Source organism: Ambystoma mexicanum, chromosome 13 (genome assembly GCF_040938575.1).
Source record: "Ambystoma mexicanum isolate Mex_15411 chromosome 13, UKY_AmexF1_1, whole genome shotgun sequence".
Classification (NCBI taxonomy): Eukaryota; Metazoa; Chordata; class Amphibia; order Caudata; family Ambystomatidae; genus Ambystoma; species Ambystoma mexicanum.
Genome location: NC_090938.1, coordinates 799,209,417 through 799,237,020, shown reverse-complemented (window position 1 = coordinate 799,237,020; position 27,604 = coordinate 799,209,417). Strand labels below are relative to the sequence as shown.

Genomic DNA, 27,604 nt, shown 5'->3' with positions numbered 1-27,604 from the left:
TTTCGTAATAAGTACAGTTAAAGATTCCTCCATAGAAGTAGTGACACACCCTGTGGTTTGGAAGGAGTTAAAAAGATCAGCTAAATTAGGGGCTAGAGCTGGAGTATAAGCTTTATAAAACCGAGTTGTAAATCCCTTGGGCCCGTCGCTGTGCTTTTCAGGGCTTTAATGGCCTCCGTTGCATCTTCAAGGGAGATAGGAAGTTCAAGAGGGTCAAGCTGATCCAGTGGGATCCCTTTTGGGGTCCATGGGGGACAGGGGTCATGTACTTATTTGGTAGTGCAGCATTAATAGGGTCCCTGGACATTACTTCCCAATGGTTATCCATCAACACTCTTAACATCCCCCTTTGAGACCTATAGGGAGCCGTCCGGGACCCTCAATGTTCGGATATTGTTCAGAGTGTGTATTTCTTTCAATGTATACACCAGTAACCGGTTTGCTTTGTTACTGTTTGCATAGTAGAATTGTTTGGTGTATGCTAAGGCCCGGGCAGATCTGTCAGCTAGGTGCATAGCCCACAAGGACTTTGCTTTTTTCAGATCCCTTCATGCCTTTGCAGATTGGTTGGCTTTATGCACCTTTTCTAGTTCCTCCATCTCCTCCTCAAGCCGCTCTTGCTGTACCTGACCAGTTCTTCTGGGCAGTGCAGCGAGTGTGATCAGTTGCCCAGTATTACTGCGTTCATGGTGTCCCAAACAGACGATATGGAGCAACCCACAGAAGAGTTTTCCTTCAAATAGTTATCTATAGCGGTGGAGATTGCATCTTGTAACAAGGAGTCCTGCAGCTTCCAAGGACTTTGGGGCCGGGCCGGGAAGCCTATTGCCCAGATGCGGGCTAGCACCGGGGCGTGGTCCGATATAACCCTCGACAAAATGCTAACCCCTTCCAAGGATGGGAAAAGCTCACTGGAGATGAGGATTAAATCTATTCTTGAGAGATCCTTATGAATGAGGGAGTAGAACGTATAATCACGCGTACCTGGTTTGGATAGCCACCAGACGTCCACTACCCCCACCTCTCAAAGAAACACAGCCAACCTTATCGCTCTAGCATAGTCCTCCCTTATAGGTGGCAGGGTTTTGTCCCTCTATGGGTCCAGGACCAAGTTAAAATCTCCCCCCATCAGGATTCGGCCCTCTGCAAATGAGACGTCTGGGGCGATTGCATGCATGAATGAATTGGTCTTGTGCGCTACTTGAAATAGATTGACGCAAACCTAAGGGTTAGTTTGTGCAAACGCCCTTTCACCAGTATGTACCTAAACAATGGGTCCTACATTACCGAGACCTTGGTCAGAGTAACCTCCTCACTGAAGAGCAGCACAACCCCCCCTCTTCTTTTCCTGAGGTGACAAAGTAGCTCTTAGTGAACCATCTACATTTTATCTGCCGATCTTCGGAGGCCAGGAGATGCGTCTCCCGCCTGCAGACTACGCCAGCAGTTAGTTCCACTAACTTGTGCATGGCTGACTTCCGCTTCCCTGGGAAGTTAAGACCCTGCACATTCCAGGTTACCATGCTGAGTTCTCTAGCAGTTAGCCTCCATGCGTACCTACCAGTGTGATGCATTCCGCCCCTGGTACAAGACTCTCACCCTGAAAATCCCTGAGGAATTGAGCCTTTTCCTGTGCAGCAAGATGATAATATTTAACTTGCCATGTGCTGCGTCACACTCCCCGAAACATTACCTCGCTCCGACTCAACTAAAATGATCAAGATACATGAGACTAGCCGACATTCTCTGGCACAACCGGCCCCACCCAGACAAAACCGTAGTCGCAACAGCAACCAACTTGGCTTCTTTTGCAACTGCAGCCATTGCTCGCAAACCCCACTCCTCTCTCTGCCCATTAGCACCCGGGGCCTACCAGATTTAAGACCGCACCTGCAAGCGTCCCCAGTGAAGGCGACTGTCAGGGTGCTGCTTCAGGCTCCCTTGCCACGGCCGAGGACAGCCCCCCTCCTGGGCTCAGATCTCCAGCCAGTCCAACCCGCCTCGTGAGGCGGATATACATTTTCCATTGTTCTGATAATGCTCTCTGCCTCAGTCTTTTGCACCTTTTTTGTTCCTTTGGGACAGACCCTTGAGCTTCCGCCTCCTGCTTTCCCAGGTCCTGGATGCCGTAACCCCCCCTTCTGGGGTGCTGATTCCAGCAAAGCACCACCTTTGCCTCCGTTGTCCGGGTTAGATGGGTTGAGGAGCCTTTCCGCTTCATTCATGGTGCGCATCTTCCAGTGCTTGCCCTCTGATGTAAACAGGAGTGTTTAAATTCTAACCTCCAATCGGTTCACACAGCACTAATTAAGATCTGGAGGGATGTATCAAAGAGTTTAAACATCATGAGTACATACAACTGAGGAAGAATTCTGCGTTATTGTCCCGTAGGTGCTATTTAATAAGACTGCTGGAAAACGCTTGAAGAAATAATATGAAATGGAATGAAATTAATTTTAAGTTAATCATTGATGTCTTAAAGGTTTTATAACTAATTTAAATTTTAAAATCTGGAACTTGTATATATTTCCAGTTAGTTATTTTTACCTATTCTTAGGAGGATGTCAGTTAATTGTTGAAAATTCACCCAGAGACCATTACCTATAGTTGCAATATGCTGAAAGATGAGGGGCAAGGTCGTCATGTAATAGGAGATAATGAAATGCTATCTGTCAAATGTTTTAGGTTATGCTATGTCTTAGATATTTTGGACGTTTTAGATGTCTAAATGTTTATACATGTTCTACAGTTTGTGTTCATACATCTTAAGTGTCCTATATATTCTTTGTTTTGTAAAGGTTCATAATGAATCAATACAAATAAATAAAAGTAAACAGTAGTACCGTGGGGAATCCCCAGGGATATACTATCTTCCCTCTCCCGCCGCCGTTCTTGTTAATAGTTTCAGGCTCTTTCTTTTCAATAGCGTGGTCGTGGCCAGATCCTAGTACATTGCTAGGTATTGAGGCGTCTCTAAACTGGGTGCGAGGTGTGTCTCTGGCTGCCCTCATTATTTCCACTTTGATTTTGTAGAAGTGGACCCTCACTAGGACATCCAACGTGGAGGCTTACAGTTAACTCACCTGGGTACGGTGCATTCTGTCTAGTTGTATTGGGGCGCTGTCAGGAAAGGCCAGGACGCAGTGGAAGAGGTCCCAGACAAATTCCTCCAGGTCCGCATCAGGGACTGCAGATGGGATGCCCCGTAGGCGAATGTTATTACGGCGGGAGTGGTTTTCTACTTCTCGCTTTATTTCTATGGCTTCACAGCTTGCCTCTAGTGCGGCTATCTGGTCCACTCCCTCGCCGATTTCATAGCTGTGCTAGCACCTCGGCTGTTCTGTTCTCGACTTCCTCCACTCACTTATACAGGCTGGTTGTTTTTTCATAAGTTCCTCAGTGCTTTTCTGATGTTCCCTGGTCATCGCCGCCAGGAGTTCCTGCAAATCTGTTTGCGCTGGCAATGATGGAGCTGGATCAGGATCCTCCGTGTGGATCATGACCTTGGTACGCTCTCTTCTTCACTTCTCTGAGGTGCTTACCGCTAGCAGAGTGGAGATGTCCGGCTGTTTTGTTGCTTTAGGGGTCTCCGCCATCTCGCCATAGGAATTGCAGCGCCTCCAGCTACAGCCACACTGACCAGTCATCACACATCGGCCCCCCTCGCCTGTAGCGCAAGATAAGGTTTGCTCTGAAGTAATAGTTCCCTACTCGGGAGACAGCTCTTGCCTGCTGAGTTGGCAGATTTGCTGGGGCGATGTACAGACAACCCCCTGGGGCAGGTCCCTCTGAGTGGGTGATGTGGGGCTGCCTTCCCGCAAGGTGCCATGCAGTCCCTTCACCGAGGTGGAGAGGTGATCCTTGCTTATTTTATCCAATGCTTCTTTACTCTTGTGCCCTCGCCTCGCGCTGTAGCCCGAAGGCCTCCTCCCGGCCGCCTGTCAGCCCACTCAGCGCTTTGCATATGCGTTACGTAGTCCCTGCACTTCTGATTTATGGGCTTGTATTCCAAACCTGACTGGCCTTAGTGCTCCTCCAGGTGTCCTCTTCGTAGCCCTCTCCAGGGGGCATTAAATCAAGTGCTCCAGGTACTCTCCGGGGCCCTCAGCTCGTGGCGTGGTGCTTTATGCCCCCAGCCTCTCCTGCGGCATTGCACTGTTCGCCCAACTCCAATGGTGTATCGTACTGCTGATTGACTCTCCGGTGCTCGGCTGGAACTCTGGCTGCCTTCCAGCAGCAGACCCGCCCCGGCAGGATACCAGCGGGAGGAGGCTCCACGCCCCCAGTTCCGGAGTCCCACTGGACTGGGCCTGCTTACCACCGCAGTCACTCACTACTCCGCATCTCAAGGCCCGGGGTGTCTTCTTGTTTCAGAACCCGGGTCAGCCGAGTCAGCAGCACCAAAATCGGGCGTGGTCAGGGTTCAGCGGCTCTAGCTTTCACCCACCAACCCCTGTATCATCCTCCAAGCTGGTGAGAGTTATCAGGCCGGGCAAGGCACTTTCTCCGCCGCTATATGCTTGGTTGTCAGGCTAGGGCCGGGAGCAATCAAGGAGCCATGCTTCTCGTTTCGTCTCCAGGCCACGACCCGAGCCTATAAGGTTTTATGATCTTCATCAATGGTTAAAAAGGAGCAGTGAGAGTCTTTGCAGGTTTGTGGGTTTGAACTGAAAGTGGGCTGCCTGGTGATTTCTGTTTGGCTCATTAGGAACAATGGCATCCATTGCAGTTTTGTGTAATGGAGCCTGTTTTCTTCAAGCCTTACGAGTGTACTGTGTAACAGTGTTGAAGGCTGTAGAGATGTCGAGGAGTACGAGTGCCCAGGAGATATTGTAGCTCACTTTGATTTTGAGGTTGTGCCAAACGAAACCTGGTGCCGATTCATTGCCTCTTGTAGGTCTGAAATCAACTTGTGAGTGATGTAGCAACTTATTAGGCTTTACCATGCTCCACCATTTGGCTGTATACCTAGCTCTCTATAATTCTGGCTGGGCATGGTATATTTGTGATAGGATGAAAGTTAAAGAGGTCTTCTGGATATCAAGCAGTGCTTTTTTTTTTAGAAGTGATTTGAAGTAGGCAGTCCTGAAAACCTGTGGTAAAATTCCTGTAGCGAGGACAAAATTAATTAATTTGTGAAAGTAGAAAGCTGGCGTTCCCTTGTAAAGGATCTCTTTGTAGATGTTTGTGTAGCGCAAGGTCAATCTGAGAACCAGTTTTGTTGCTAGGCTTCACCAGATTTTTAAAGTCTGGTTCAGATATTGGTTTAAAGCTGTTCATCGGTAGGGGTTATAGTCTGAAAATCATGGGTTGGGTTTCAATGTTTCTTCAAATTTGATTCCTTATTGCACCATTGATTGTTTGGTTTATGTTCAATACTTTGCTTCTAAAACAATTGGGGATATCAATGGATAGTTTTTGGGCATGGGAAGGAATTTTCCTGCAGGATTTAGGGTTTCTCATCTTAATAATAATTTGGTAAACATCTTTCTCTGCATGAGGTGCATTAGTGAATTGTTTGAAATAGTAACTTCACTTTGCTTTAAGGATTTCTGCTTTGTAGTGGCAGATCTTTCTTTGGTAGACAACCTTGTCTTGTGGGTTGGGTTGTAACGTTTTCCAAGTATTTGAATTCATTTCTTCTGTGTTTGTATGTGATGTTTGAACCATCTTTCTGAAATCTTTTTTTCGGAGAGGGAGATGCATGTTAGCAGGGTGAGGATGACTAGTGCTATGGTTATCCAGTTTTCAAATATTGTTAAGATTCCTCCTGTTAGTAAGAGTTCCAACTATTTGGGTTAGGCTTGGTATCTTTCATTAGATGTGAGAGTTCCTCCAGGTTTAGAGTTTCCCCAACCCAGTGTGGTTGTTTGGGCTTTGTGATTAGGAGTGGACACAGTGCCATGATGACCGTGAAAGGAATTATTAGATGATAGCTCCATAGTATCTGCATGGGGCGGGGGAGGTGGTTATTAGGTCTTCTTCATGAAAGATTGGATAGAGGGGAAGGCCTGCAGTGCGAGTTGATCCTTTGACCATTTGTTTGAGGTGAAATACGGCCATGTAGGGGATAAAGCTTTTGGGTGTTGTCCGTTTTCTCCTCAAACCAAATGTTGAAGTCTCTGAGCACCATTAGAGGTTTGTATTGTATCGCTAGATTACCGATCGTGTGTGCAACGTTTTCTGCAAAGTTCAGGTTATAGGATGGTGGTCTGTAATTAAGTAGGCAGGAGAGGTAGGTTTGGTGGTTGAGAGAGGTAGATGAGGAGTCCTTCACAGTATGGGAAATCCCTGTCGAGTGAAGTTGACATTTTGGGGGTTCCTTGTGTGCTACGGCGATGGATGCATTTGAAGTTGGTGTAGATGGAATCTTGTGTCATTACAATGTAGTCATCTCACAGTCAGATTTATGTGATTTAGAGAATGTCGGTTGAACCTTCGCTAAGAATTTCATGAATATCAGTTCTGTGTTTAAAGATTCAGCGGACATTGACTAGGCTGCAGTGTATCATGTCTCCTGCCTCTGGATCCCATGTCGGTGTCATTGGATGCCCTTTATTGTTTCAGTGTGTGAGTCAGGGTCAGAGTTGTCAGGGGATTGATTGGTTGCAGGGTGGCCAGCTGCATAGGAACCAAGGTGTTATTGTTAAACAGGTCCAGAAGGTTAGATTGCTTATTTCATCTGAATGTAGCTGTTTGGGGGTCAGGGGGGCAGGGTGTCCCTGGGGCTGAAGGGACTGTATAGGTTCAGGGTTCTTCTTAGTCATGTGGTCTGGGCATCTGTGCCATTGTTCTTGGTGGTCTAAAATTATATTCTCAAGCTGGTAGCGTGTAAGGTTGGCTGATGGGGGTTTCCAAGTTTTGGGTCTTGTCCTTGTTTGTTTGTGTTGGTTCTAATGGTGTGCAGTGGAGGGGCTGTAGTAGGTCTAGAGGTAGCATGAAACAAAGTATGTTTTAGATCTGGTTTGTAGTCCTACCATGGGCATGTGGGTCGTTGTTGCTCAGTGTTGTATATCTGACCCAGACAGTGGTAGGTTGGGCATTGCTTGTAGTATTTGTTGTGCTCCTGTGAGTTAGTTCCCTTCCGATTCATGTGTCCTTCCTTGGGTGTCCCATTGCCACAGTGCAGTGTTATACGATTATGTCTGGGAAACTTAAAAATGCTGATGCAGACAATTTTATTTTCGTGGGGTGTGTCTTACATGAGGGTGTCAACGGTATACAAAATGGAACTCAATTTACCATACAAAGGATATCTACAAGTGAGTACATCGCATTGCGCTATTACACGATCACACAGATATGAAACACCACAGTATATCAAAAAAATCCCCGATATGAAAAAAAAAGCAGTATATAAAAGGGAATCATTAAATGCACCTTCTCGGAGACATCCAACCTTTGTTAAGCTAATGGGATTTTGGTTATTGTAGTTTGGGATTTTCGTTGGACTTTTGGACCACTAGACATTGCAGTGAGGAAACCCATTTGGCGCAAGAGGGGGAAGCCTTATTCTTTTGGATGCTTTGATCAGGAAATCATTTGGCCCAAATTCTTGCTTTAGGAACTGACTTTTGGAAGCATTATGCAATTGTTTTTACTATAGGTCATCTTATCATCCTGAGACATTACGGAATTAACTTGGCATGTATACTTCGAGTATATATTTACATGCATAGTTGTGAATAAACACTTAAAAATGTATCTTTGTTTGTCAGCCTCGATTTCAGGTAGCATAGGTGGAGAGTCCACAGTACATACGCTGGGGCATCGTCGCAGAAGACCGCATGGAATACATCCTCCTCCTTCTACAAAACATACCTCAAATTGTCTAAACCTCTCAGGAATCTTTGATGGGCAGCTGTATGCCTTACCATGATCTTTTACGGATCCCCAGACTGTCCTGTATTACCAAAGCATTTACACTACAACTACTCTCAACTATTCCTCTAAACAAAAGCAAATGAGTCACCTCCACTTGTTCCCTTTACTTAAAATCCTCTGAACACAAGGCCATATGAAACACCAAAATCATCCACCCAACTCCTATTAAAAGTCTGACCACCATAAGGATCAGAATAAGCTGTCACTTTGTTTGTATTCCACACACTTCCCTCACTCATGTATGGAATGCCTAAAACACTTCTGTTACTTGCAAGGGATCACTGAACCTGGATAACCCTTTTTATGTAGGTGTACAAAGTGGGAAACTCACTGGAACCATGGGTGCTTTACATGTCTTCAGAGACATTTATTACCACAAAAGGTGCTCCTACTGGAAAACAAATTTTAAAGAAGTGCAAAATATTTGTTCTCAAAACTATTTCAAGGATTTGTGAATAGGTTAATCCATGTTAATTAATTCTCGTTGAATGCAACATTATTGAGATTAGGGTATCTGAATATCAGCACTTAAGCCATCAAAATTCAAAACTTAATTTTATACACATATACAGAATAGTGAAAGAAAATTTGAAATATTCACAGCGTATCTAAAAATATACAGACAATGCGAAACAAGGGGGAAACATAAATAATAAAGGAGTAATGTAAACCAAGTGCAATTTTTTTATTATTTTTTATTAGTTTAGTTTAGTTTAGTTTATTTATTTGTACCGCGCACCGAACCCTGGGGTAGCTGGGCGCCGGAGACTTAGAAACAGTTACAGCATGGCAAAAATATACAATACAGACTGTGATAAAACAACAACGGTGTAGCAGACCGGGTTACAGGTGGTCAACAGAGGCATGCAGAGAGGAAGTGCATTAAGCAGCGTTTTTGTTGGAAAGCCATGTTTTTGTTTTGGCTCTAAAAGTCCAAAATGAGGGTTCTGCTCTAAGGTATGGTGGCATAGCGTTCCATAGTTTGGCAGCTAGGACCGGGAAGCTGGCGCCACCTGCTTTTTTTAGGGAGAATTTGGGAACGGAAAGGCAATGTGCGTATGGTGTTCTAGTTGGTCTAGTTGAGGTGTGGTTGTGGAACTTGTCTGCCAGGTATTTGGGTGCGTCATTAGAGCGGCATTTATGGACGATGACGAGGGATCTGAGGGTGATTCTGTCTCGTACTGGGAGCCAGTGAGCATCTTGTCTGAAGCTGGAGATGTGGGCGTTTCGTGGGATACTGAGGGCGGCTCTGATGGCATTATTTTGAAGTACCTGTAGTTTGTTCAGGTTGTGTTCTGATGAGCCAAGAAAGAGGGTATTGCAGTAATCAATTTTTGAGAGCACTAACGCTCTGGCTAGTGTAATGCAGCTGGAAGGTGATAGGAAAGGTTTGCAGGCGTTGATGAGCTTATTGGTGTAAGCTGTTGAAGAGGCAGTTGCGTTCACCTGTCTTTTGAGCGAGAGAGTAGAGTCTAGATAAACCCCAAGGGTTTTAATTTCTTTGGCTACTGTGATTAGGTTACCGTCTATGTTGATGGACGCGTAACGGGGGTCTAGTTTGTTTAGTCGATGTTGGGAGCCGACAATGAGGAGCTCAGTTTTCTCGTCGTTGAGGCATAGGCCGTGCTCTGCCATCCAAGCTTGGATCTCTAAATAAAGGTTGTTGATTCTGGTGGAGTCCTCGTCGTAGCACCCTGATAGGGTGATGAGAACCTGGGTATCGTCAGCATAGTTTGTGTATGTGACACCTAGGTTATCTAGGCGGTCAAACAATAGCTTTGTGAAGATATTGTATAGGGTCGGCGAGACGCACGAGCCTTGAGGAACGCCGCAGGTGATGGGGACAGGGAGTGCTGATGCCCCTGGGGAGAAGACCCGGGTGGTTCGGTTGGTTAGGAAGGACTGGATCCAGGCAGTCGCCTGGTTAGAGAAGGCCGCTGAGGTCATCAGATGTTCTGTGAGGATCTGATGGTCGACGAGGTCGAAGGCAGCTGATAGATCTAGCAGTAGGAGAATGGCTAGATTACCCTTGTCCTTTGCCTCGTCCATCTGGATTTTTAGGTCCAGTAGGGCTGACTCTGTTCCATGCCTTGGCCTGAAGCCGGATTGTCTGAGACCCAGGAGGTTGTTGTCTTCCAGGTGCTTCTGTATTTGCAGGTAGGCCACTCTGTCTAGGATCTTTAGGATGTAGGGAACGGTGGTGATTGGCCTGTAATTAGTTGGGTTATTGGGGTCTAGATTAGGTTTTTTTAGAAGTGGCATGACCCAGGCCTCCTTGAGGCTGCTGGGCACTGAGCTTGATTTGAAGGATGCATTGATGAGGGCTGTTATGAAGGGGGCCAGAGTGTTGGCGCCTTCTTGGATGATGGGAGCTGGGCATGAGTCCCCTTGGCATCTAGAGGGCTTGAGGCCCTTAATGATGCTTTCTACTTCTTTAGTGGAAACTGGTGAGAAGGAGAAGGGGGGGCAAGTAGGTGTTTTTGGGGTGGTGGACGGAGGATGGTTTGTTTTTTTGGAAAGGCTGAGCTTTTTCTGTTCGATTTTGGATTGTAACATGGTGATTTTGTCTGCTAGGGCTTTTTGAATCCTCTCACACCAGTCTGCATCTTTCACGCAGGTTTCAGCCAGAGTGGGGGGGGATTCGAGTTCCCTGAGGATATTGAAAAGCTCTTTTGTTTTGGATTTGGCGCTCTCAATTCTGTTATCATATGTCTCTTTTTTGGCCTTAAGGATAGCAGTTTTGTAGGTGGTGGCTGCTATCGAGAGTTGAGTTTTGTTGGAGAGGTTGGGCATTTTTCTCCAGGTGGCTTCTGCGGCTCGTTTGGAGTTTCGGAGGATTTTTAGCTCTGGTGTGAACCATTTGTTCATATGGGCTGCCGGTTTGGCTTTGGTGAGTTTGAGTGGGGCGATGGTGTCTACTGCTGATTCTAACGTTTTGTTGTAGAGGTCAGCGAGTTTCTCCGCATCTAGGTTGGCGTAGTTTGTAGGGGTACGGATATTGTCTATAAGTGGGCAGAGGTTTTGTAAGGTAATGTTGCGGTTGTTTCTGGTGAGGGTTTGGGGGATGGTAGGGGTTGGAGAGTTTGGTTGTGATTTCCCTTGGATGGAGAAGGAGATGGCGTGGTGGTCAGACCAAGCAGTTTGCTCGTTTTTTGTGATGGTCGTAGAGCAGTTGAGATCCGCTAGCCAGTCCAAGGTCCTGCCTTTGTTGTGGGTAGGGTCTGTGATTCTGAGCTTGAACCCTAGTTGGGAGATGGTGCTTTCCAGGGAGAGTGCATTGGTATCGTTTGGGTCGCCGAGACCGAGGTTGAGGTCACCAAGAAGGATAATTTGAGATCCTGTTTTGGTGTTGGTGGTCAAGAGGTCAGATATCTCTTCCTCAAATGTGGTGATGGGGCCTGGGGGTCTGTAAAGGAGGTGTAATAGTATGGTTTGTGTGGCAGAGAGTTGGAGCTTTGCTGACAGAAGTTCTGCAGATCGGAAGCTGGGCGGAGGGATTAATCTAAGTCCAAGGGATGTTTTAGCGATGAAGGCTACTCGTCCTCCTTTACCTAGGTCCCGGTCTTTCCTTAGTATTGAATAACCTTCTGGGATGGCGAGGGATAAGGCTGGGCCTGCTGCTTGGTGCAGCCAGGTTTCCGTGATAGCCAGGAAGTGTAGATTGTTGATAGAGATGAAGTCTGCGATATCTAGCGCATGGGCGACCAAGGAGCGGGCATTGACGAGGGCGCCCTTGATTAGTGGCTGTTCAGATGTGCTCAAGGGGGCTGATTGGGTGATGTTCAAAGTTTGAGCGGAGTTTGCTTGAATGTGTGTGGGATGAAAGGAGTGTTTTTTGGCGAGTGTCTTGGGGGTTATGAACCGAGAGCCGAGTCTCAGGTTTCTGTCTTTCAATGTGCATGGGTTCCAAGGAGTGGGCGGAGCAGCAAATCGGCGGATCCATTCTATAGGACTGAGGGTGTCAGGCTTGTCAATATGTTGGGTCTCCAAAAAACCCATAGTATGTTGGGTTGGGAGTGATTGCGGACGGGGTTTGTGGTGGGTGGTGTTGTTGTGGTGGAGCAGGGCGAGTGTAGCCGTTAAGGTGAGCGTGGCTAAGTAGAAGTTTGCCATGGGTGGTCAGAGTAAGACCCGGGTGTAGTTGGCCGAGGTTGACTAGGTGGTAGTTATAGAGTAGTTTGAGGTGAGGCGGGAGCCGACTGGGTCGGGATAGGCAGGATGGCAGGTAGTCAAGATCAGAGTGGGTACAATGGGCAGGCACGGTGGTCAATGGACTAGGCACAGAGGCTAGCAGATAGGCACATTCAAGGTGAGGCACAGTGGTCAACCGACTAAGGCACGGTGGCTAGCAAGTAGGCACATTCTAAACTGAGGCGCATAGGAAAAGTACATGCTAAATGCATGCACCAAGGCACCATACAGCGGTCTAGATGGTCTGTAGGCGACCAGAAGGCGCAATATAGCAGACTAGATGGTCTGTGGGCGACCAAAAGGCACAATATGGCAGACTAGATGGTCTGTGGGCGACCAAAAGGCACAATATAGCAGACTAGATGGTCTGTAGGCGACCAAGGCACAATATAGCAGACTAGATGGTCTGTAGGCGACCAAGGCACAATATAGCAGACTAGATGGTCTGTAGGCGACCAAAGGCACAATATAGCAGACTAGATGGTCTGTAGGCGACCAAAAGGCACAATATAGCAGACTAGATGGTCTGTAGGCGACCAAAAGGCACAATATAGCAGACTAGATGGTCTGTGGGCGACCAAAAGGCACAATATGGCAGACTAGATGGTCTGTGGGCGACCAAAAGGCACAATATAGCAGACTAGATGGTCTGTAGGCGACCAAGGCATTATATTTAGAAACCTAGTGGGACATCACTGTTTTAATCTTTTAGGTTTGTAACCTTAGAAGTCCTTTCTATGTTATATTAGTTCAAGGTAAATGTATCTCTACGTTGCAGCGGTAATATCATTGAAACGCCTTAATAAGGAGCAAAGTATGATTTAACGAAGGTCCTCTCTAAAAAAAGGATGAGTGTTTTATTTAAAACCATATATGCCAATTAATGGCCACAGAAGGTAGTGTGTCAGATGGTTACTTACAATGAAGTAGGCCAGCTCCCTCTTAAGATTCACTGTAGTTTGTTTCAATTGAACTATTTAAGGTTGTAGCCATCATAGGACTGAGCAAAGGAAAAAATTAAAGGTAGCTACAACGTGTGCAACAATGTATGAGTTACAGTGCTGAAATAAAAACTTAACAAGACAGTGGTAAAAATCTAAAAGACACAAAAATCTTCTGGATAAATGTACACAGTTTTGAAAATCAACTTGTAATAATTCCCTCAATACAGTCATTCCAGTCTTGGTACAGTTGTCACATCATATATGAAACATAACATTAAGATGTAACCAGTAAATTCCAATCAATTTTTTCATTTAGAATTAATGAATGTGATGACATACAATATCTCCACTGTTGTTCATGTATACACGTCTTCACAGACCAATCCCAAATCAAACACAAATCACTTCCTCTAAACAAACCTTCCCACTTCAAGATCAACCGCTGGTCAGCCTAATCTCTCTAATGGCATGTTTGATAATGACCATGCCCAAATGACCATGACGAGCATTACTAACCAATCCTAGTTTCTCTAAACGGTGGCACAAACTGACCACCCCTTAATAGCTCACTTTCCAAGTACAATCCCTCGGGTAGTCATAGAGATGGCTTAAGGAATTTGTCCAACCCCTTTGAGGGCGGGCATCCAGGTTTAACATATTCTTTGACAATGGATAACAGAGTCACTATCTACTCTTTTGCTTTGGGTCTGCCACATACATGCTATCAGACACTGGAATAGTTTCATCCATATTATCAGTCATTGTTGCGTTGAGTGGGGAGAGGCATGCGGATAGGATACACTTTCTGGCTTGCATTGCACCACTTACACATATTCACAACCGTGCCAACCTTGGTAAAATTCTAGTTGTACCATCAGCAGCAAGTACTTGGACAAGAGGTCTGTTGTTGGGGAGTACCCCTCCTACACAAAAACCACCCTAAGGGACTGCCTAATACAATAACCACAACAAATGCACACCAAAGCATCGGTTTCCATTACAAGCTAGTTCTACTTTAGTCCAGAGCGTGGTAGCCACAGATATTTCTTGTTACTGAGAACTGAAGATAAGGGGTCGGGGAGGGACTTTGGTGGTTGGTTCAAGGGAGAGGAGTGCTGTCCAGATGGCTTGTGCATCACCAAGGCTTTAAATTACTCAATGCACACTCAGGTGCTATGTCTTCAAGGGAGTAATCTCGGAGGACAAATTCAGCAAGCAGCAGGAGTCTGTTGGTTTTTACTACAAAATGGAGATTAAGTTGAAGAAAGCAGTTATAACTCGTTAGTTTGCCTAATGGTGGTACTAGTGGAGAAGATGGAGCTTGGCTTAAGTCATTGTGAGTTTCCATAGTGCGATTGGCCGTGAATACCTAGTTATATTCAGAAACATGGTACTGCAGTTGGCAGGGGAAGGGGAATCCATAATTCTCAGATGATTGGGAGGTGGGTGTGCTTTCAATACTGAATAAGGATACCGTTGGCTATGTGAGATTGACAAGCTTGAGATGGGACTGGCTATGTTCGGGTGGCAGTGGATTAATGCAATTGTGGCTGATAAGGATTCTAAGTTGTGCAGTAAGATACATGACTTGTAAATGCTCTTATGTCCAGTCTCCTGTTTGATGAAGCATGGAACGTTTCTCGGCACCAAATATTGTCTCAGCCTTCCAAATCCTTACAAAGCTTGTGCAGCCTGGAACACGCTTCATCAGATTATGAGGTACAGCTGTGAGAAAAAACAGTACCACACGCCATGGTCTGAAAAGATTTTTTATTCCAAGTTGACAAACATTTTAGCCTTCAATAAATTTGACAGACATGTTGAGTAGATGCTCTCCAATAAAGGCAAACCATGTGCTGTTCTCCCAGTTCACTCTGGTACTGTGTCACTTAGCCATTTCAAATAGGGAGGGTTACCCTGGTCGATGGGGAGGCTGATGACCTCGGACACTTCGTATGGATGGACAGAGCTACAAAACAGCACAGGAGAAAGAGAGTAAAGTTCATCAGCTGCCCGGACTTCAAAAGGCACAGCTTTTATAGAGCAAAGCACCCACACGAATCAGCCTAGTAATCAATACATGACAGTCACAGGTGAGAATAAGAAACAAGCTGTACTAGTGCAAATACCATGAAAGGTCCAGTATTGGAAGAAAAAGATAGGGCTGACAAAATCTAAAGGATACATATGTAACCACAAAGGCTAGGCAAGGGCCATATCAAACCACATAACACAGCCAAGGATGGAAGCCGGGATAGCCTAGACAAACCAGAGAGTACAAGCAGGCATGGTGATATTGCATGCACCGTTACATGGGTCACAGAGTACTGTTACACTTCAAACCCAACTGGGATACTTACCGGACAAACTCTGCCAGTGCTGGTATTTTGGAACTGCGAGTTTTAATCATCTGAAAGGTAAGCAGAGATTTCAACAAAACCTGTAAGGACGAGGTCCTGTGTGCAAGGAAGGGCGGCATGACACAAAAGGAGGCATTCTACCAAAGGAGATCAGTCATGGATAATACTCACCAGTAGAACCTCGCTGTCCTCCTCAATGTTGCCTTTCCACTCGTATCTGAAAACCGGGAAAGAGGGTCATTGGGGTTGCATTATCGTAAACGGATTACAAGGAAAGAAGAAACCCTCAAGAAGAAAAGCAGGTTAAGAGGATTTTAGCAATAGCCCAGGATGCCAGAGCTTTCCAAAAACTATTGGAATAGTGGGGCTTGGGTAAAGGGTTTTACACCCAGGGAAGCTCAATTTTTGAGCAGTGCTGAGTGGCAACATTTTCATGTGTAATAAGAAAGCAAATCGATCGTTGGACAGTTACAGATCCAAGTCCATGCACAATGATTTAAAGATACTGTGCAAACAACTGCATGTCTACTTAATACAATTTTGTTTCATAGTATAAGTTTTCAATAAGCAAAATTTTCTCATCGCTTATTTACTGGACATTTTAGCAGACCAGCAAACCTTCACCGGGTGCTTTCAAACAGCATGAATCTATAAGTGTCCAGGGTGATCCCCAAATAAAAGCTCTTCTTAACAAGCAGGCTTGGTCTATTCACTTTCTCAGCCTTCATTGTCCCCAGGCTACACATTCTGACCCTTACAAGACCAAACATGGTCCTAGTCAACTTTTTAAAAAACAAAATAAAGGAATTTCACAATGGCTGTGGTGGTTATATCTGTACTGGAATATTGAAATGGCATCCACACAGGGTTCCCAGTGAAGATGCCAATTAAACTCCAAAGACTTACGAAATGTTCCCAACCTACAACAACACAATCATATCTTCTTGGCATTCAAGTTCCTCTATTGGCATCTGGAACTGTTGTGCCTAGTTCACAAATTATTGTGCAGTCTAATGCTATAGAAACTCTCCAATATCTACCACTCATACAAAGTAGAAAAGGGATCTACAATGTATAAAAGACTACTTTGCTGGACTACATTTGGTCAACCTAATAATTTAGACCTTTTTTGTTATGGTGGTCGCCCCCGTAATGCCTGCAAAACTGCCACCTACCTACTCCACTATGCCCCCAAGCATGTTCTCTCTCTCTCTCTCTCTCTCTCTCTCTCTCTCTCTCTCTCTCTCTCCTTCTCTCTCCTTTTCTCTCCCTCTCTCTCCCTCCTTCTCTCTCCCCCTCCCTCTCTCTCCCTCTCTCTTCCTCTTCAAATTGACAAAATATAGTTGATCAAAAGATGGTCAGTCAAACAATGGCATACCACAACGAAGAACCTTCGATAGTATCCCGGAATATATAATCCATCCATTCAATGAGGCATAAAAGACTTAGGGTCAAATCCCTGTATACACAGGGCATATTTCCACAGAGGGCTCTACTACTAAACCAAAAAAGCCAAATCCAGCAGAAGCCTGAACACTAAATTCATATGCACAGCCTACAATGGACAAACTAACCATGGACCCACAGGACTCCTGAAGTCCAAGAAAAGCCTAAAAGTGCATCTCATCTCTACAGCTTATCACCATGAATATCTGTACAGCCTGACCCTTTATCACCCTCTCTATGTATATCCGACTGGTCCAAAGTCCAAGAATGTCAATCTTTACTTGCCACTCATGGCAAGTGTCCGGTCCTTTGGACATAAAGACTTTATCTACATTGATCCTTCCGACACACAACCAACGCTCGAGGAGTGCCTCCCATCCTTCAGATCGAACTGCACCAAATTGTACGTCTGTGCATAGGCAAATTCTTCGAGCACTCAGTTTTTTGTGACATGCACTGCAAGCTAGTCCTCTGAAGTGGGAGGACAGCAATTTTGTCATTGCTCTGCCACCTTGAGGAATTCAAGACCTTTGCCAAGAACAAATGTAAGAGTCAATCGGCAGCCTTATTTTCACAGGCACCCCAGCCAGAAGATCCATATCCAATAGGCTGCAGAATTGGGATGGAATGTAAGAGCTTCGCATGCACTGGCACGGGGCGTGCTACTGGAGTAAGATCTTCATCATGCAGCCACACAGAGCGTGCTCCTGGAGCAAGATCTGTGGTGCCTTGCAGGCCTTGTACTGGCAAATGTACTAAAAGTCTGACCTGGTTCAATATCGGGACCAAATCGGTGAACCACCTCAGTAGGCTAACATTACCCCTAGGATAAAAGTGTCTTCCCCCTTTCTCCTTCACACTGTAGTTTACACTCTTTCCATCACTCATCTATTGCTGTTTTTCTCGTCCTCTCCCTTTCTTTTGATGCCAACATTCTCATATCTTTGCAATCACTTTCCCTCCCCCAAAGATGCAGGTTGCACAGCAGCCACTGGAATTTAGGTCCAGCCCCATTGATAGCGGCTTCTGGGATTTAACAAAAGGTTTCTGCAGCTTGAACAGCAACGGCTGTAAAACTGGAAGGGACTTGTTAAGGGGTTTCTGTAGGGACAAACTCACATGTGTATACACTTTTCCACACAGGGCTCATAACATCTGCCAGTGTAATAAAGAAACCCCACAGTATTACTGGTGCAGTTTAAAGTTGATAACTTCTTAATTATTTTCATGATAAGAAATGCTGCCTATGTTCTGTATCAGCGTTTCTTCACAGGCCACACCATATGTTCATAATGCTGCCATTACGTAGGGACAGATGCCACTGCCCCATATAAAGTGCTAGTACGTGAACTACAATTCGAATCTGTGGGACTCTCTCATTTAACATTCAGAATAGCCTTTGAGAACAACCTTTTCATAAACCTGCAATGCAATCTACTTAAACACTGTATTTAAATACACTTAGTGGAACTAATTCCCATTTACGCGAAAAGAGCTGGCCATCAATCTGGTCATTTAAAAAAAAATGTTTTATTGGCCAATAGTTAAATAAGAAACTTTTAGCACATACAGATAGTATACCATAGGAAAAAACATTTCCATTAAAAGCATAAAAGGAATTGCAGCTATATTACAAAGATGCAGAATTATAAAACAGTACATCATTTATTAAAAAAACGAGTCGAGTGGGTGCTGAGTGTCTCGTGTGCTTGGCCACTATTTTCTACTGCCGATAAAACTACTGCGAGTCTTTTCGCATTGGAAAGCATTAACAGCTCTATCTGATTATTTCCTTCTGGACACGATGTGGCGCTCCTCTGCTGTTGCCTGGAGGCAATCAAGCTCTCTCACATCTATCCATTGTGCCTTACCTCTCTGGGGAACGACTCGAGTCTCAGCATTCAAAACCCCAACTCGAGCATGTCAGCGTGCGTGTCAAGTGGGTGCTGAGTGGCCTGGGGCAGTGGAAGAGGTGACCTATCTCATTTGAGAAGCCTGATCACCACGCTGTTTGATAAGGTAAGCCAATATCACACTGTCTTGCTCTGCTACATTGGGAAATGACGCGCAAAGCAACACCACGCAGTGCAGGAGCGCACCATAAACGAAATAACCTGCAAAGCCATACCACACACACCCTGGGCAAAAGTTCTAAAAACACTCTACCAGCCCAAATTACAGCATTCTTTGGCACCACAGATGGCGATGCACCTTGAAACTCTTCAATAACGTTTGAGGAGGAGAATGAGAAACTCCTTGTGCAAACATTGGACAATAATAACTCATTGCTGAATTTGGTTACTAACTTGAAAAGGGCCTCCATGGGGGGTGAGCACTTATTGTTTGGAAAAACAAGTCCGGAAGACAACGGCGTAATTAATCTATCCTACGCATTGGATATGAGAGTTTTCGCCACATGCTCAGACTCCTCAAGTACAATGGAGCCAGACGGTGAAAGTGAGTCCTATATTTCTTGCAAAACGACTGTGGGTGACCAGGATGGGATCAAAGACTATCTGGCTGCTTTGGAGAGCAAGATCGATGCTCAAGCCACAATACTTGCTACTATAGTGGAGGCACTCCGTGCCAGTAAAGCACTTACCTTGAAATTGTCAGACCTTCTCACATCTTTGATTAAAAATCCTTGAACCCAAAGCAACCACAGAAGGCACAATAGGGGATGAGGGGACAATTAATAACGGCCTCGGCCAAATATTGCTAAAGGAACCTGCTGAGAAAGGAAAACCGGTTGTGAAAAAGGCAACATCAACTGGAAGGAATGCAAAAAAGTCCACGACGAGTTGGGACTTTGAAGAAGTGTATATCGCCCTTCCCACTTAAAAATGAACTTAAAACAAATGCTCACCTCCGAATCCATACATATCACCGATATGGAATAACCCAGAATTTATTATAAACAAAGCAAAACCAAAAAGAAGGTCAGAAGGAGAGCAGTCAGTGTTTATGTAAAGGCGGTTGGTTCCAAAATTGTGCTGCAGACGGGACCATATGCTGGGCATATTTGCACGGTCCCATGGAAAAAGGTGAAAATAGATTGCCGTCAAACGAGCAAACAAGTAAGAGACGAATTGGAAAAAAGGAAAATCATTGAAAGACAAGGAGCCACCATCAACTGGGTTTGATGAGAGTGCTCAGGAGCGCAAAACCGATAATACCCCATTACAGCCTATTGAATTAAAGTCTGCATTGCCCATCATACATCTAAGCGCCCTTGAAGATAGGGGCACTTGGATTATTTTGGAAGAGAATGCTCCCAAGTCACATATCAAATTTTTTTATAGAACAGCGCTCCTATCCATCTTGAAGCAACTTCCTTATTTGGAAGTTATTCAGTCAACTGACATCTTGAAAATGGAGTTGCCGTTATGGAACAGCAATACGAATTGAGCCCTGGTAGAGTTTGCCTCCCTTTGAAGGTGGCAATGCTGAAACCTCATTCTGAGATCTTACTGCATGCAGGTCATACCTTAATAGCATGTCTGAAAATTAGTTGGCAAAAGCAAGTAACAGACAAACAAGCACCTGTAAAGGGATCACTTACCCTCACGCAAATATCAGAGCGAGCTGCCTTAAAAGCTTTACAAAGCCAGAGTACACAGGCACGGGAAAATGCTCCAGATATGGGTCTCTGGATGCCACTGTGCTTACATAATGGAGCTAATTGACAAGAGAATAAAGTTCAAACCTGTCGTGGGTATCATGGAACACACAAGGCCATTGTTCCTTTTTGGACCATCCAAAAGGTCAGGCTCTATTGGAGGATGCTGCTATCTTGCTATTGCAAGAGACTTGATGTACTAAGCACATTGCTATAGACGGCTACCAAATTATATCAAATAACGCCACCCATGTTAAGAAATGGAGGGCGAGTGGTGGTCTTGCAATAGGAGTAAAGGCGCAATTAAGTCAGACTATTTACAAATGCGAAGAAGTCATCCAATTTATTAATCTGGATATTACAGATCTCTACATTCCCACTCGAGGAACTTCTAGTCATTAACATTTATGACCCACCGGGTGTTGTCCAGACCATGTTTATACAGAATACAGTAATAAGTGCAGTCTCTAATTGGTCTGAGATTTCATCACATGGTCACGTTTTTGTTGGCTGGTGACTTCAATAGGCGATCATTACTCTTGTCTGAAGCCACCACGGTGGGGAGGTATAGTTCTTGGGACTAATTTCTATGATCTAGATTTACTTAAAATGACACCTAGGAGTGATACTAACCCTCAATACACTTGGTCTAATGGCATTGTATCATCATTCATTGATTATGTGATAGTAGATTTGGAACGGAGCGCAGAATGTTTCCCAATAACTATTGTGCATAATAAGATCAGCGATCATGGTGCATTATATGCTGGTCAATGAGGTTAAAAAATACAACAAAGCCTGTAGAGAAATGTTCCAAGATAACAATAGGTTTTTTTGGAAATAGAATCCGATGGGACAATAAGGATATTAAAAAGGTGAATAGGACCCTAATCCATAACTTCCACGGATTAGAGTGTCAACTAAGGGCCGTAGATTGGGATTTGATCAAGATGATCAAAGGGTTGATCCCATCTCTCACAAATGTAACACAAGAACGAGTAAAGAATACCTTGATTGACTGCTCTAAAACCTTCAATGGCGTTATCTTGGAAATCTTGGAAAGGAAGAAACAATATCGTAGGGTCGGGCTTCTATAAGAAAGAACATTCTGATATCTCCAAATACCAGACAGAAAATGACAATCAATTTGGCAAACAAAATACACAAAACATCTAAAAGAAGCACTCATTGGCTGAATGTATTCTTGTGGCTAATAATACACAACACAGCAAGATTCTGGTGCAATTATAACAACTTTCGCAAATCCCTGGTCTCATAGAACAGTTGGATATTATATATTCAAAATCAGTACTCTCCCCCAGTAAACTTTATTACGCAGTATGATTTATCTGAGCCCTCAGAGTGGGGCAAGGACAGGGATCCTAGAGGTGGAGCACTTGAGGCCCAGATAAATGAGACTAATTTGTAACGACTGATAATGAAATCCAAAGCACTGCGTGCTCTCGGGCCTGATGGTATCCCTAACCTAGAATTCAAAGACAAAATCCGAATCTGTGGGCGAGATTGTTAGAAATCCACTTTAGCTATATCATCAAGACCAGTAAAATACCAGATAGTTGATGACAATCCATATTGGTCACGATTTTTAAGAAGGGAGACAGATTGGATTCCAGCCAGAAACTGTTTGCTAACATTTTACTGGACTATCCAACTACCTGCTTGGGAGCAAAAAACATCTTGAGTATTTTCTAAATAGGTCTTGGAAAGAAATATAACACTACGTCCAATATTGCTACGCTGCAGTTTCTGAGGGATACAAGACCAACGGGGGAAAACAGACTATATTGCTGTTAAGTTGATTTTTCAAAAGCCTTTGATCTGGTGTCCAGAACAAGGCTTTGGTCTAGACTGAAAAATTGGGGCATAGATCCAGTGCTGCTCTATCATATTCAATCGCTGTACACAAATACATCTGTAGCTGTATGTCTGAGCTCAGAGGGTGGTCTTTCGGAATATATACCCACCCATCAGGGGTTAAAACAGGGCTGCGTTCTGGGCCCGGTTTTGTACAACTTTTATACAGCAGATACGGATTTGGCACTGAAATCTATAAGAAACTTGCCGCTAGCATAAATAGTGCAAAATCATCAAAATGCCTTTGCTGATGACATAATATTCGATCAGACACAGATTGGCCTACAGCGAACGCTGGACGCCTTAATTACTTATGCAAAAGAGAATCTAATGTCATAAATAAAAATGAAAATAAGAACAATGTGTTGGGGGGGGGGGGGGGGGGGAATCACAAGTTGCGTCCAGAAAACCTCGTGGTATATGGAAAATATAGCTCTAGTGAATACCAAGTAAGTCATGTATTTGGGTTTTCCCACATCAGTTAGACACTCGGCATCTCACTATGAGGAATTCATATATACAAAAATCTGGAAGAGATGGTTGGTAATAAAAGCCTATATTGAGCATCGGGGTGGATGTAATATTGAAGATTTTGTACAAATTTATAAAGCCAGTATAGTCCCTGCAATCCTTTAGAGGTTTTACCATCTGCACATGCGACTTGGCTAGATAAGTTTGAGGCAAAACTATTGCGCACAATTATTAACCTGTCCAAAGGTAATCCAGTCGAAGCCCCGAGACTGGTTTTCAATCTCTGTCCTCATTATGGTCGGTCAAAAGGGTCATGTTACATTCCAAATTGGGTAAAATAAGCTGTATTTCGAATAATCTACTTCAACTGCTTGGTAAAGAACGGCAGAAGGATCGTCAGAATTATTTCATTAATGTTCACAAAAAAATACTTAATTGAACTGGGACTTAATGTGGAAATCATTGAGGGCTGCCCTGATTTTGAAAAAATGATAAAGAAAAAAGCATGAGAATTGGAGTTGTTTATGGACATTAATAAATGATATGGCACCCCACGTAGTTATTTAACTGACTGGTCAAGCCCAGAGCACAGGAGATTTACAATACAATACAATACAATACAACTTCGACTAAACATATTGTGGATCAAAGAATTTACCAATACATGGAGGAAAGTAGAAACACAGGATATGGTTTGCAGGCATTGTCTATGTGAGGTTGAGACAAGCAGGCATATATTGACCTCACATGTGGCTCTGTCATACCTTTACAAAAGAGGGTATGGAAGCTTTGTCAACTCTCCAGAAAATATAAGCGGGGACCAATTCTGAGCTACATTGATGGGGGCTGAAATCGGTGGTTATGAACGCAGCGGCCCTCTATATTTGGAAGTGAGCTATGAAGGATATAATTGAGGTGGCCGTATAAACAGGTAGGCTGTATGCTTTGAATATATTAGATTTGAAAGCAGAACATATATTAATTTTTGTTTTGTTTTAGAAGGGATTGTTCTTAACAATTTAGTTTAAATTGATTTTTTTTGGTATTTATGTTATTTATTGCCATGTAATTTATGCTGTAAATGTGAATTTTTTTAAATGTGCAAAAAGCTGTTTAAAATAAACCAAGGGCACAATAAAAAAAGAGAAAGTAATTCGACATGAGAATCAATTGAATATAAAATTAATCATAATATGCATAAAGAAAACATTTTAAAAGGGTAACATATCAACTATCAAAATTGACATACCCAGAGATTATAAATATTTTAGAGCTTCCTTCAATATACCATAGGCTGATAAAGACATGACAATAGACTGAGCCCCAACAAGAGTCGCCCAGAATTAGTCACTGCTGATATCCTCAATATGTTATAGAAACTTGGAATAACCTTTAACATAGCATTTTCATAGTGTTATGCAGTTGGTTAATAAATGTCAACATGTCTCAACACTAAGATGGCAAAGACGACAAACATCCTCTCTTTCATCAATTTTTTGCCTGTTAGAAGTATATTCCCTGGTAGGTAAAATATTAATGCGTAAATATAACAAAAAGCTTTACAGATCAATAGAACACAGCCTTAAAAGATAGCTGCGGGGTACACATTTTAAAAGACTGATGGAAAAATTAATTATATCTCTTTTATAATGCAATGCATCTATATTAATTTCCATGTCCCACAATTTTGTCCTCTTCTTAATATTATTTTCATAATTATGCTTGTTAATGCGCAGGTCTTTGTCAAGGCCCAGACACTCTAGATGGGTCTAGGAAGAATGAGTGACAAATCCATTTGTTTCCACTTTATCAGTCTTCAGAACCAACGATTTCAACAGTGGATTAGATATTTGGTTTGTCTACAAGAATTTAGTTTAAAGATTGACTCTCTGAATCTGCCACATAGATAAAAGTGACGTCTGGCTGTATTCCAGTCAGAGCTTTGACAGGTACAGCTTTAGGGGTATTTATGACTGAGCGAAGGATCTTTATTTATATGAATTATCATCGAGTTTCTGTCAGCAGTCGACCAAGGCATTCAGGGAGCGCTGAAGCCCAATGGGAGTTTGGTCAAACAATATAATATCACCGGTATATGCTAGACAAGGAACAGATATGCCATTAATTTTAGGAGGGAAGATACGGATATTAGTAAAAACATCATAGAGATCAGCAGTATACAAGTTATAGAGGATGGGAGCCAGTGTACAACCCTGTTTGAGACCTCTGTTAGTGGGGCAATATTTTGTAAGCATACAGGCAGAGTTTAGACAAACTGATATAGAGGTAATACTATAAAGTTCTTGAATGAAATAGAGCAACACACTATCAACGCCCCAGTCACCCAGTTTTTTCCAAAGCGTAGGACGGGAGACCAAGTCCAATGCTTTGCTGAAATCAATAAAGCAGCAATAAAAAGGTTTGTATGGGTTTTACCATTAGGTTCAGCAATTTAGTATTAAGTATTGGGAGGATAGCTTAGGGGCAACGTGCTCGCCTTGGAAGCAAGACAACACAGAGCAACACAGGATCCCCAGGTCCGCACTAAGAAACCTTTGGGTATTCAGCGCGTTATAAATAACCAATCATATCATATTAGTGGTAGTGTTGTCGGCCTTACGAAAACCGTCCCGAAAAGGACAGAGCAGTTTTTTATTATTCGCCCAAGATGAAAGCTCTTTTAATAGGACAGTGGCGAAAACATTTTGGCTACAGCGATTCATTGCCAGGAGGCGATATTTATTAGGGTCTAATCTATCTCCACTTTTGAAAATGGGTACTAGGACTGATCTACACCAGCTCAAAGGGATAAAGCCTGTTTTCAATATCTGGGTAAACAATTTGTTAAGTATAATAGCCCATAGGGACGGCCTAGCTTTCATTACTATATTTGGAATACCGTCAGGTGCAGGAGTACGAGATGATTTCGGGGAAGAGATGATGCTAGTTAGATTTTCAACATCAAAATCAAAATGTAGGGCTTTGCAGTCAGGCAGGGCTGGATTGATATAATCTACAGCAATTATGGGTTCAGAGTATAGATCAGCAATGTATGTACACCACGCAGTGTCAGAAATAGGGTTAATCCCAATAGGGGAAAGCTCTTATTGAAGGCATTCAATTTAGACCAGAATTTTTGGGTGTTTGATGTGAGCCAACAAAGGAGTAGTTTCCAATTTGCTATGGAAACAGAACATTTGTGCATCGTGGTCCAATTTCTACAGGCAGTAGATAGTTTTTTAAGAATAGACAGTAGATAGTTTAAGAATAGACATTTTTTCAGATTGTCGCATTCTAGGGTCTCTTTATGAGAATAATTTTCTTACGATAGATTGATTTCTGAGTGGTCAAAGAGAGCCTCATCTATTTTATTACAAGGATTAATGCTCAGTTTTTGCTTACGAAATGTATTGCAGGATTTCAATTTTTGCGTCAAGCTCCACGGCCCAATTTGATGCCTTCATAGCAGAGTGGAGATCGTATGAAAAGTGGTCAAGAAAATGAATGTCACTCTCAGACCACCGCAAGCGATTTCCCTGCGGATTTAAATTGATGGTAATATCATATTTCCTATTGGTATGACGGATATCACAGTCTAAATCCCAACTAAGGATAGTATGGTCGCTCAAATTGGTAAAGTAGGTTTTAAGTAAATGTACATCGGGAATAGAGTGTGCTATCAGTCAATACATAGTTGATGTAGGATTTATATAAATCATTTGACCATGTAAAATGAGAGTTGTGCTCAGGGCGTTTGTCAAAAGGTAAGAGTGTAAGATCATGGGATACCACAAAATGTGACCAAAAATGTTTCATAGAACTGCCAGAAGATGGTGGGGAGCTAATATTACCAGTGTTAAATTCACCAGCAATCATAATAGATCCGTCAGGAGAATTCTCATGCCATTTAATAAAGATTTCATCAATAACAGCTATGATCTGTTTACTACAAAGCCCCACGGGAGGGTCATATACATTTATTAACAATAAGAAACAAGACCTTTTACCCTTCGAGTTAAGGGTAGCTGCACCTTAACTCATCCTGCTTGCTTGTTTACAATTGCCAAGCCACCACAGGCCCGACCTCTAATGGAAGGTACAGCATAGTTAAAAACAATCTGAAAGCCGTCAATAAAGAAGGATTTAGGGCACCAATTTTCTTGAAGGAAGAAAATATCACTAAGTTCAACAGTCTGAATACCAGGCAGCTGTCAATAGGCCCCAAGTGTGATGTATTCAGGGGCCCAGGTAGCGGTACTAGTGTTGTCAAAGGCTTCCTATTTTTAAGAGAAGTGATTTGAGAGTCAATTTATCAGATGGAAGACCTCGTTGTGTTATGGGTATGGCTGCGTCAAGATTTAAGCAGCGAGGTGTATCAGATGAACAAGTTACTCTCTTACCTGGTAACGTTCTTTCGATGGGATGGTCCGACGACGTATTCCATATCTATGACAGTAATCACCACAGCTGTGCTGCTTTGGAAAATCTTTCGGCGTCTGCGTCTTTTGTCGATGACATTGATACGCCGCCCACGAGGACCTCCTCCGATGGCTGACGTCACCGGATGTTATAAGTAGGACGCACGACGCCCGTAGCCTCAGTTGTAGTTTTTTCCCAGAACGTGTGGCACCAATCTTCTGCCAGTATGACCACAGAAAGCCTTGCGGAAACGTAAGCTGCAATCGCATAAGAAAGTAGCGGGGTAGGCGGGGAGGGAGCTATATGGAATACGTCGTCGGACCATCCCATCGAAAGAACGTTACCAGGTAAGAGAGTAACTTGCTCTTCGACGGGATTGGGTCCTCCGACGTATT

At 43.6% G+C, this 27,604-nt stretch overlaps 1 protein-coding gene across 2 annotated transcripts in view; it reads right to left on the bottom strand.

Moving 5' to 3' along the window:
- Positions 1 to 14,770: 14,770 nt before the first annotated feature.
- Positions 14,771 to 27,604, bottom strand: part of CUTA (cutA divalent cation tolerance homolog) — a 149,597-nt gene continuing 136,763 nt past the window's right edge. For both annotated transcript variants that reach the window (XM_069635204.1, XM_069635205.1), the window contains 3 exons: positions 15,551 to 15,596; positions 15,380 to 15,429; positions 14,771 to 14,988 (listed from right to left, as the gene is read on the bottom strand). In XM_069635204.1, the coding sequence (XP_069491305.1) occupies positions 14,889 to 14,988; positions 15,380 to 15,429; positions 15,551 to 15,596 (196 nt within the window). In that variant the 3' untranslated portion in view covers positions 14,771 to 14,888. The remainder of the gene's footprint in view (positions 14,989 to 15,379; positions 15,430 to 15,550; positions 15,597 to 27,604) is intronic.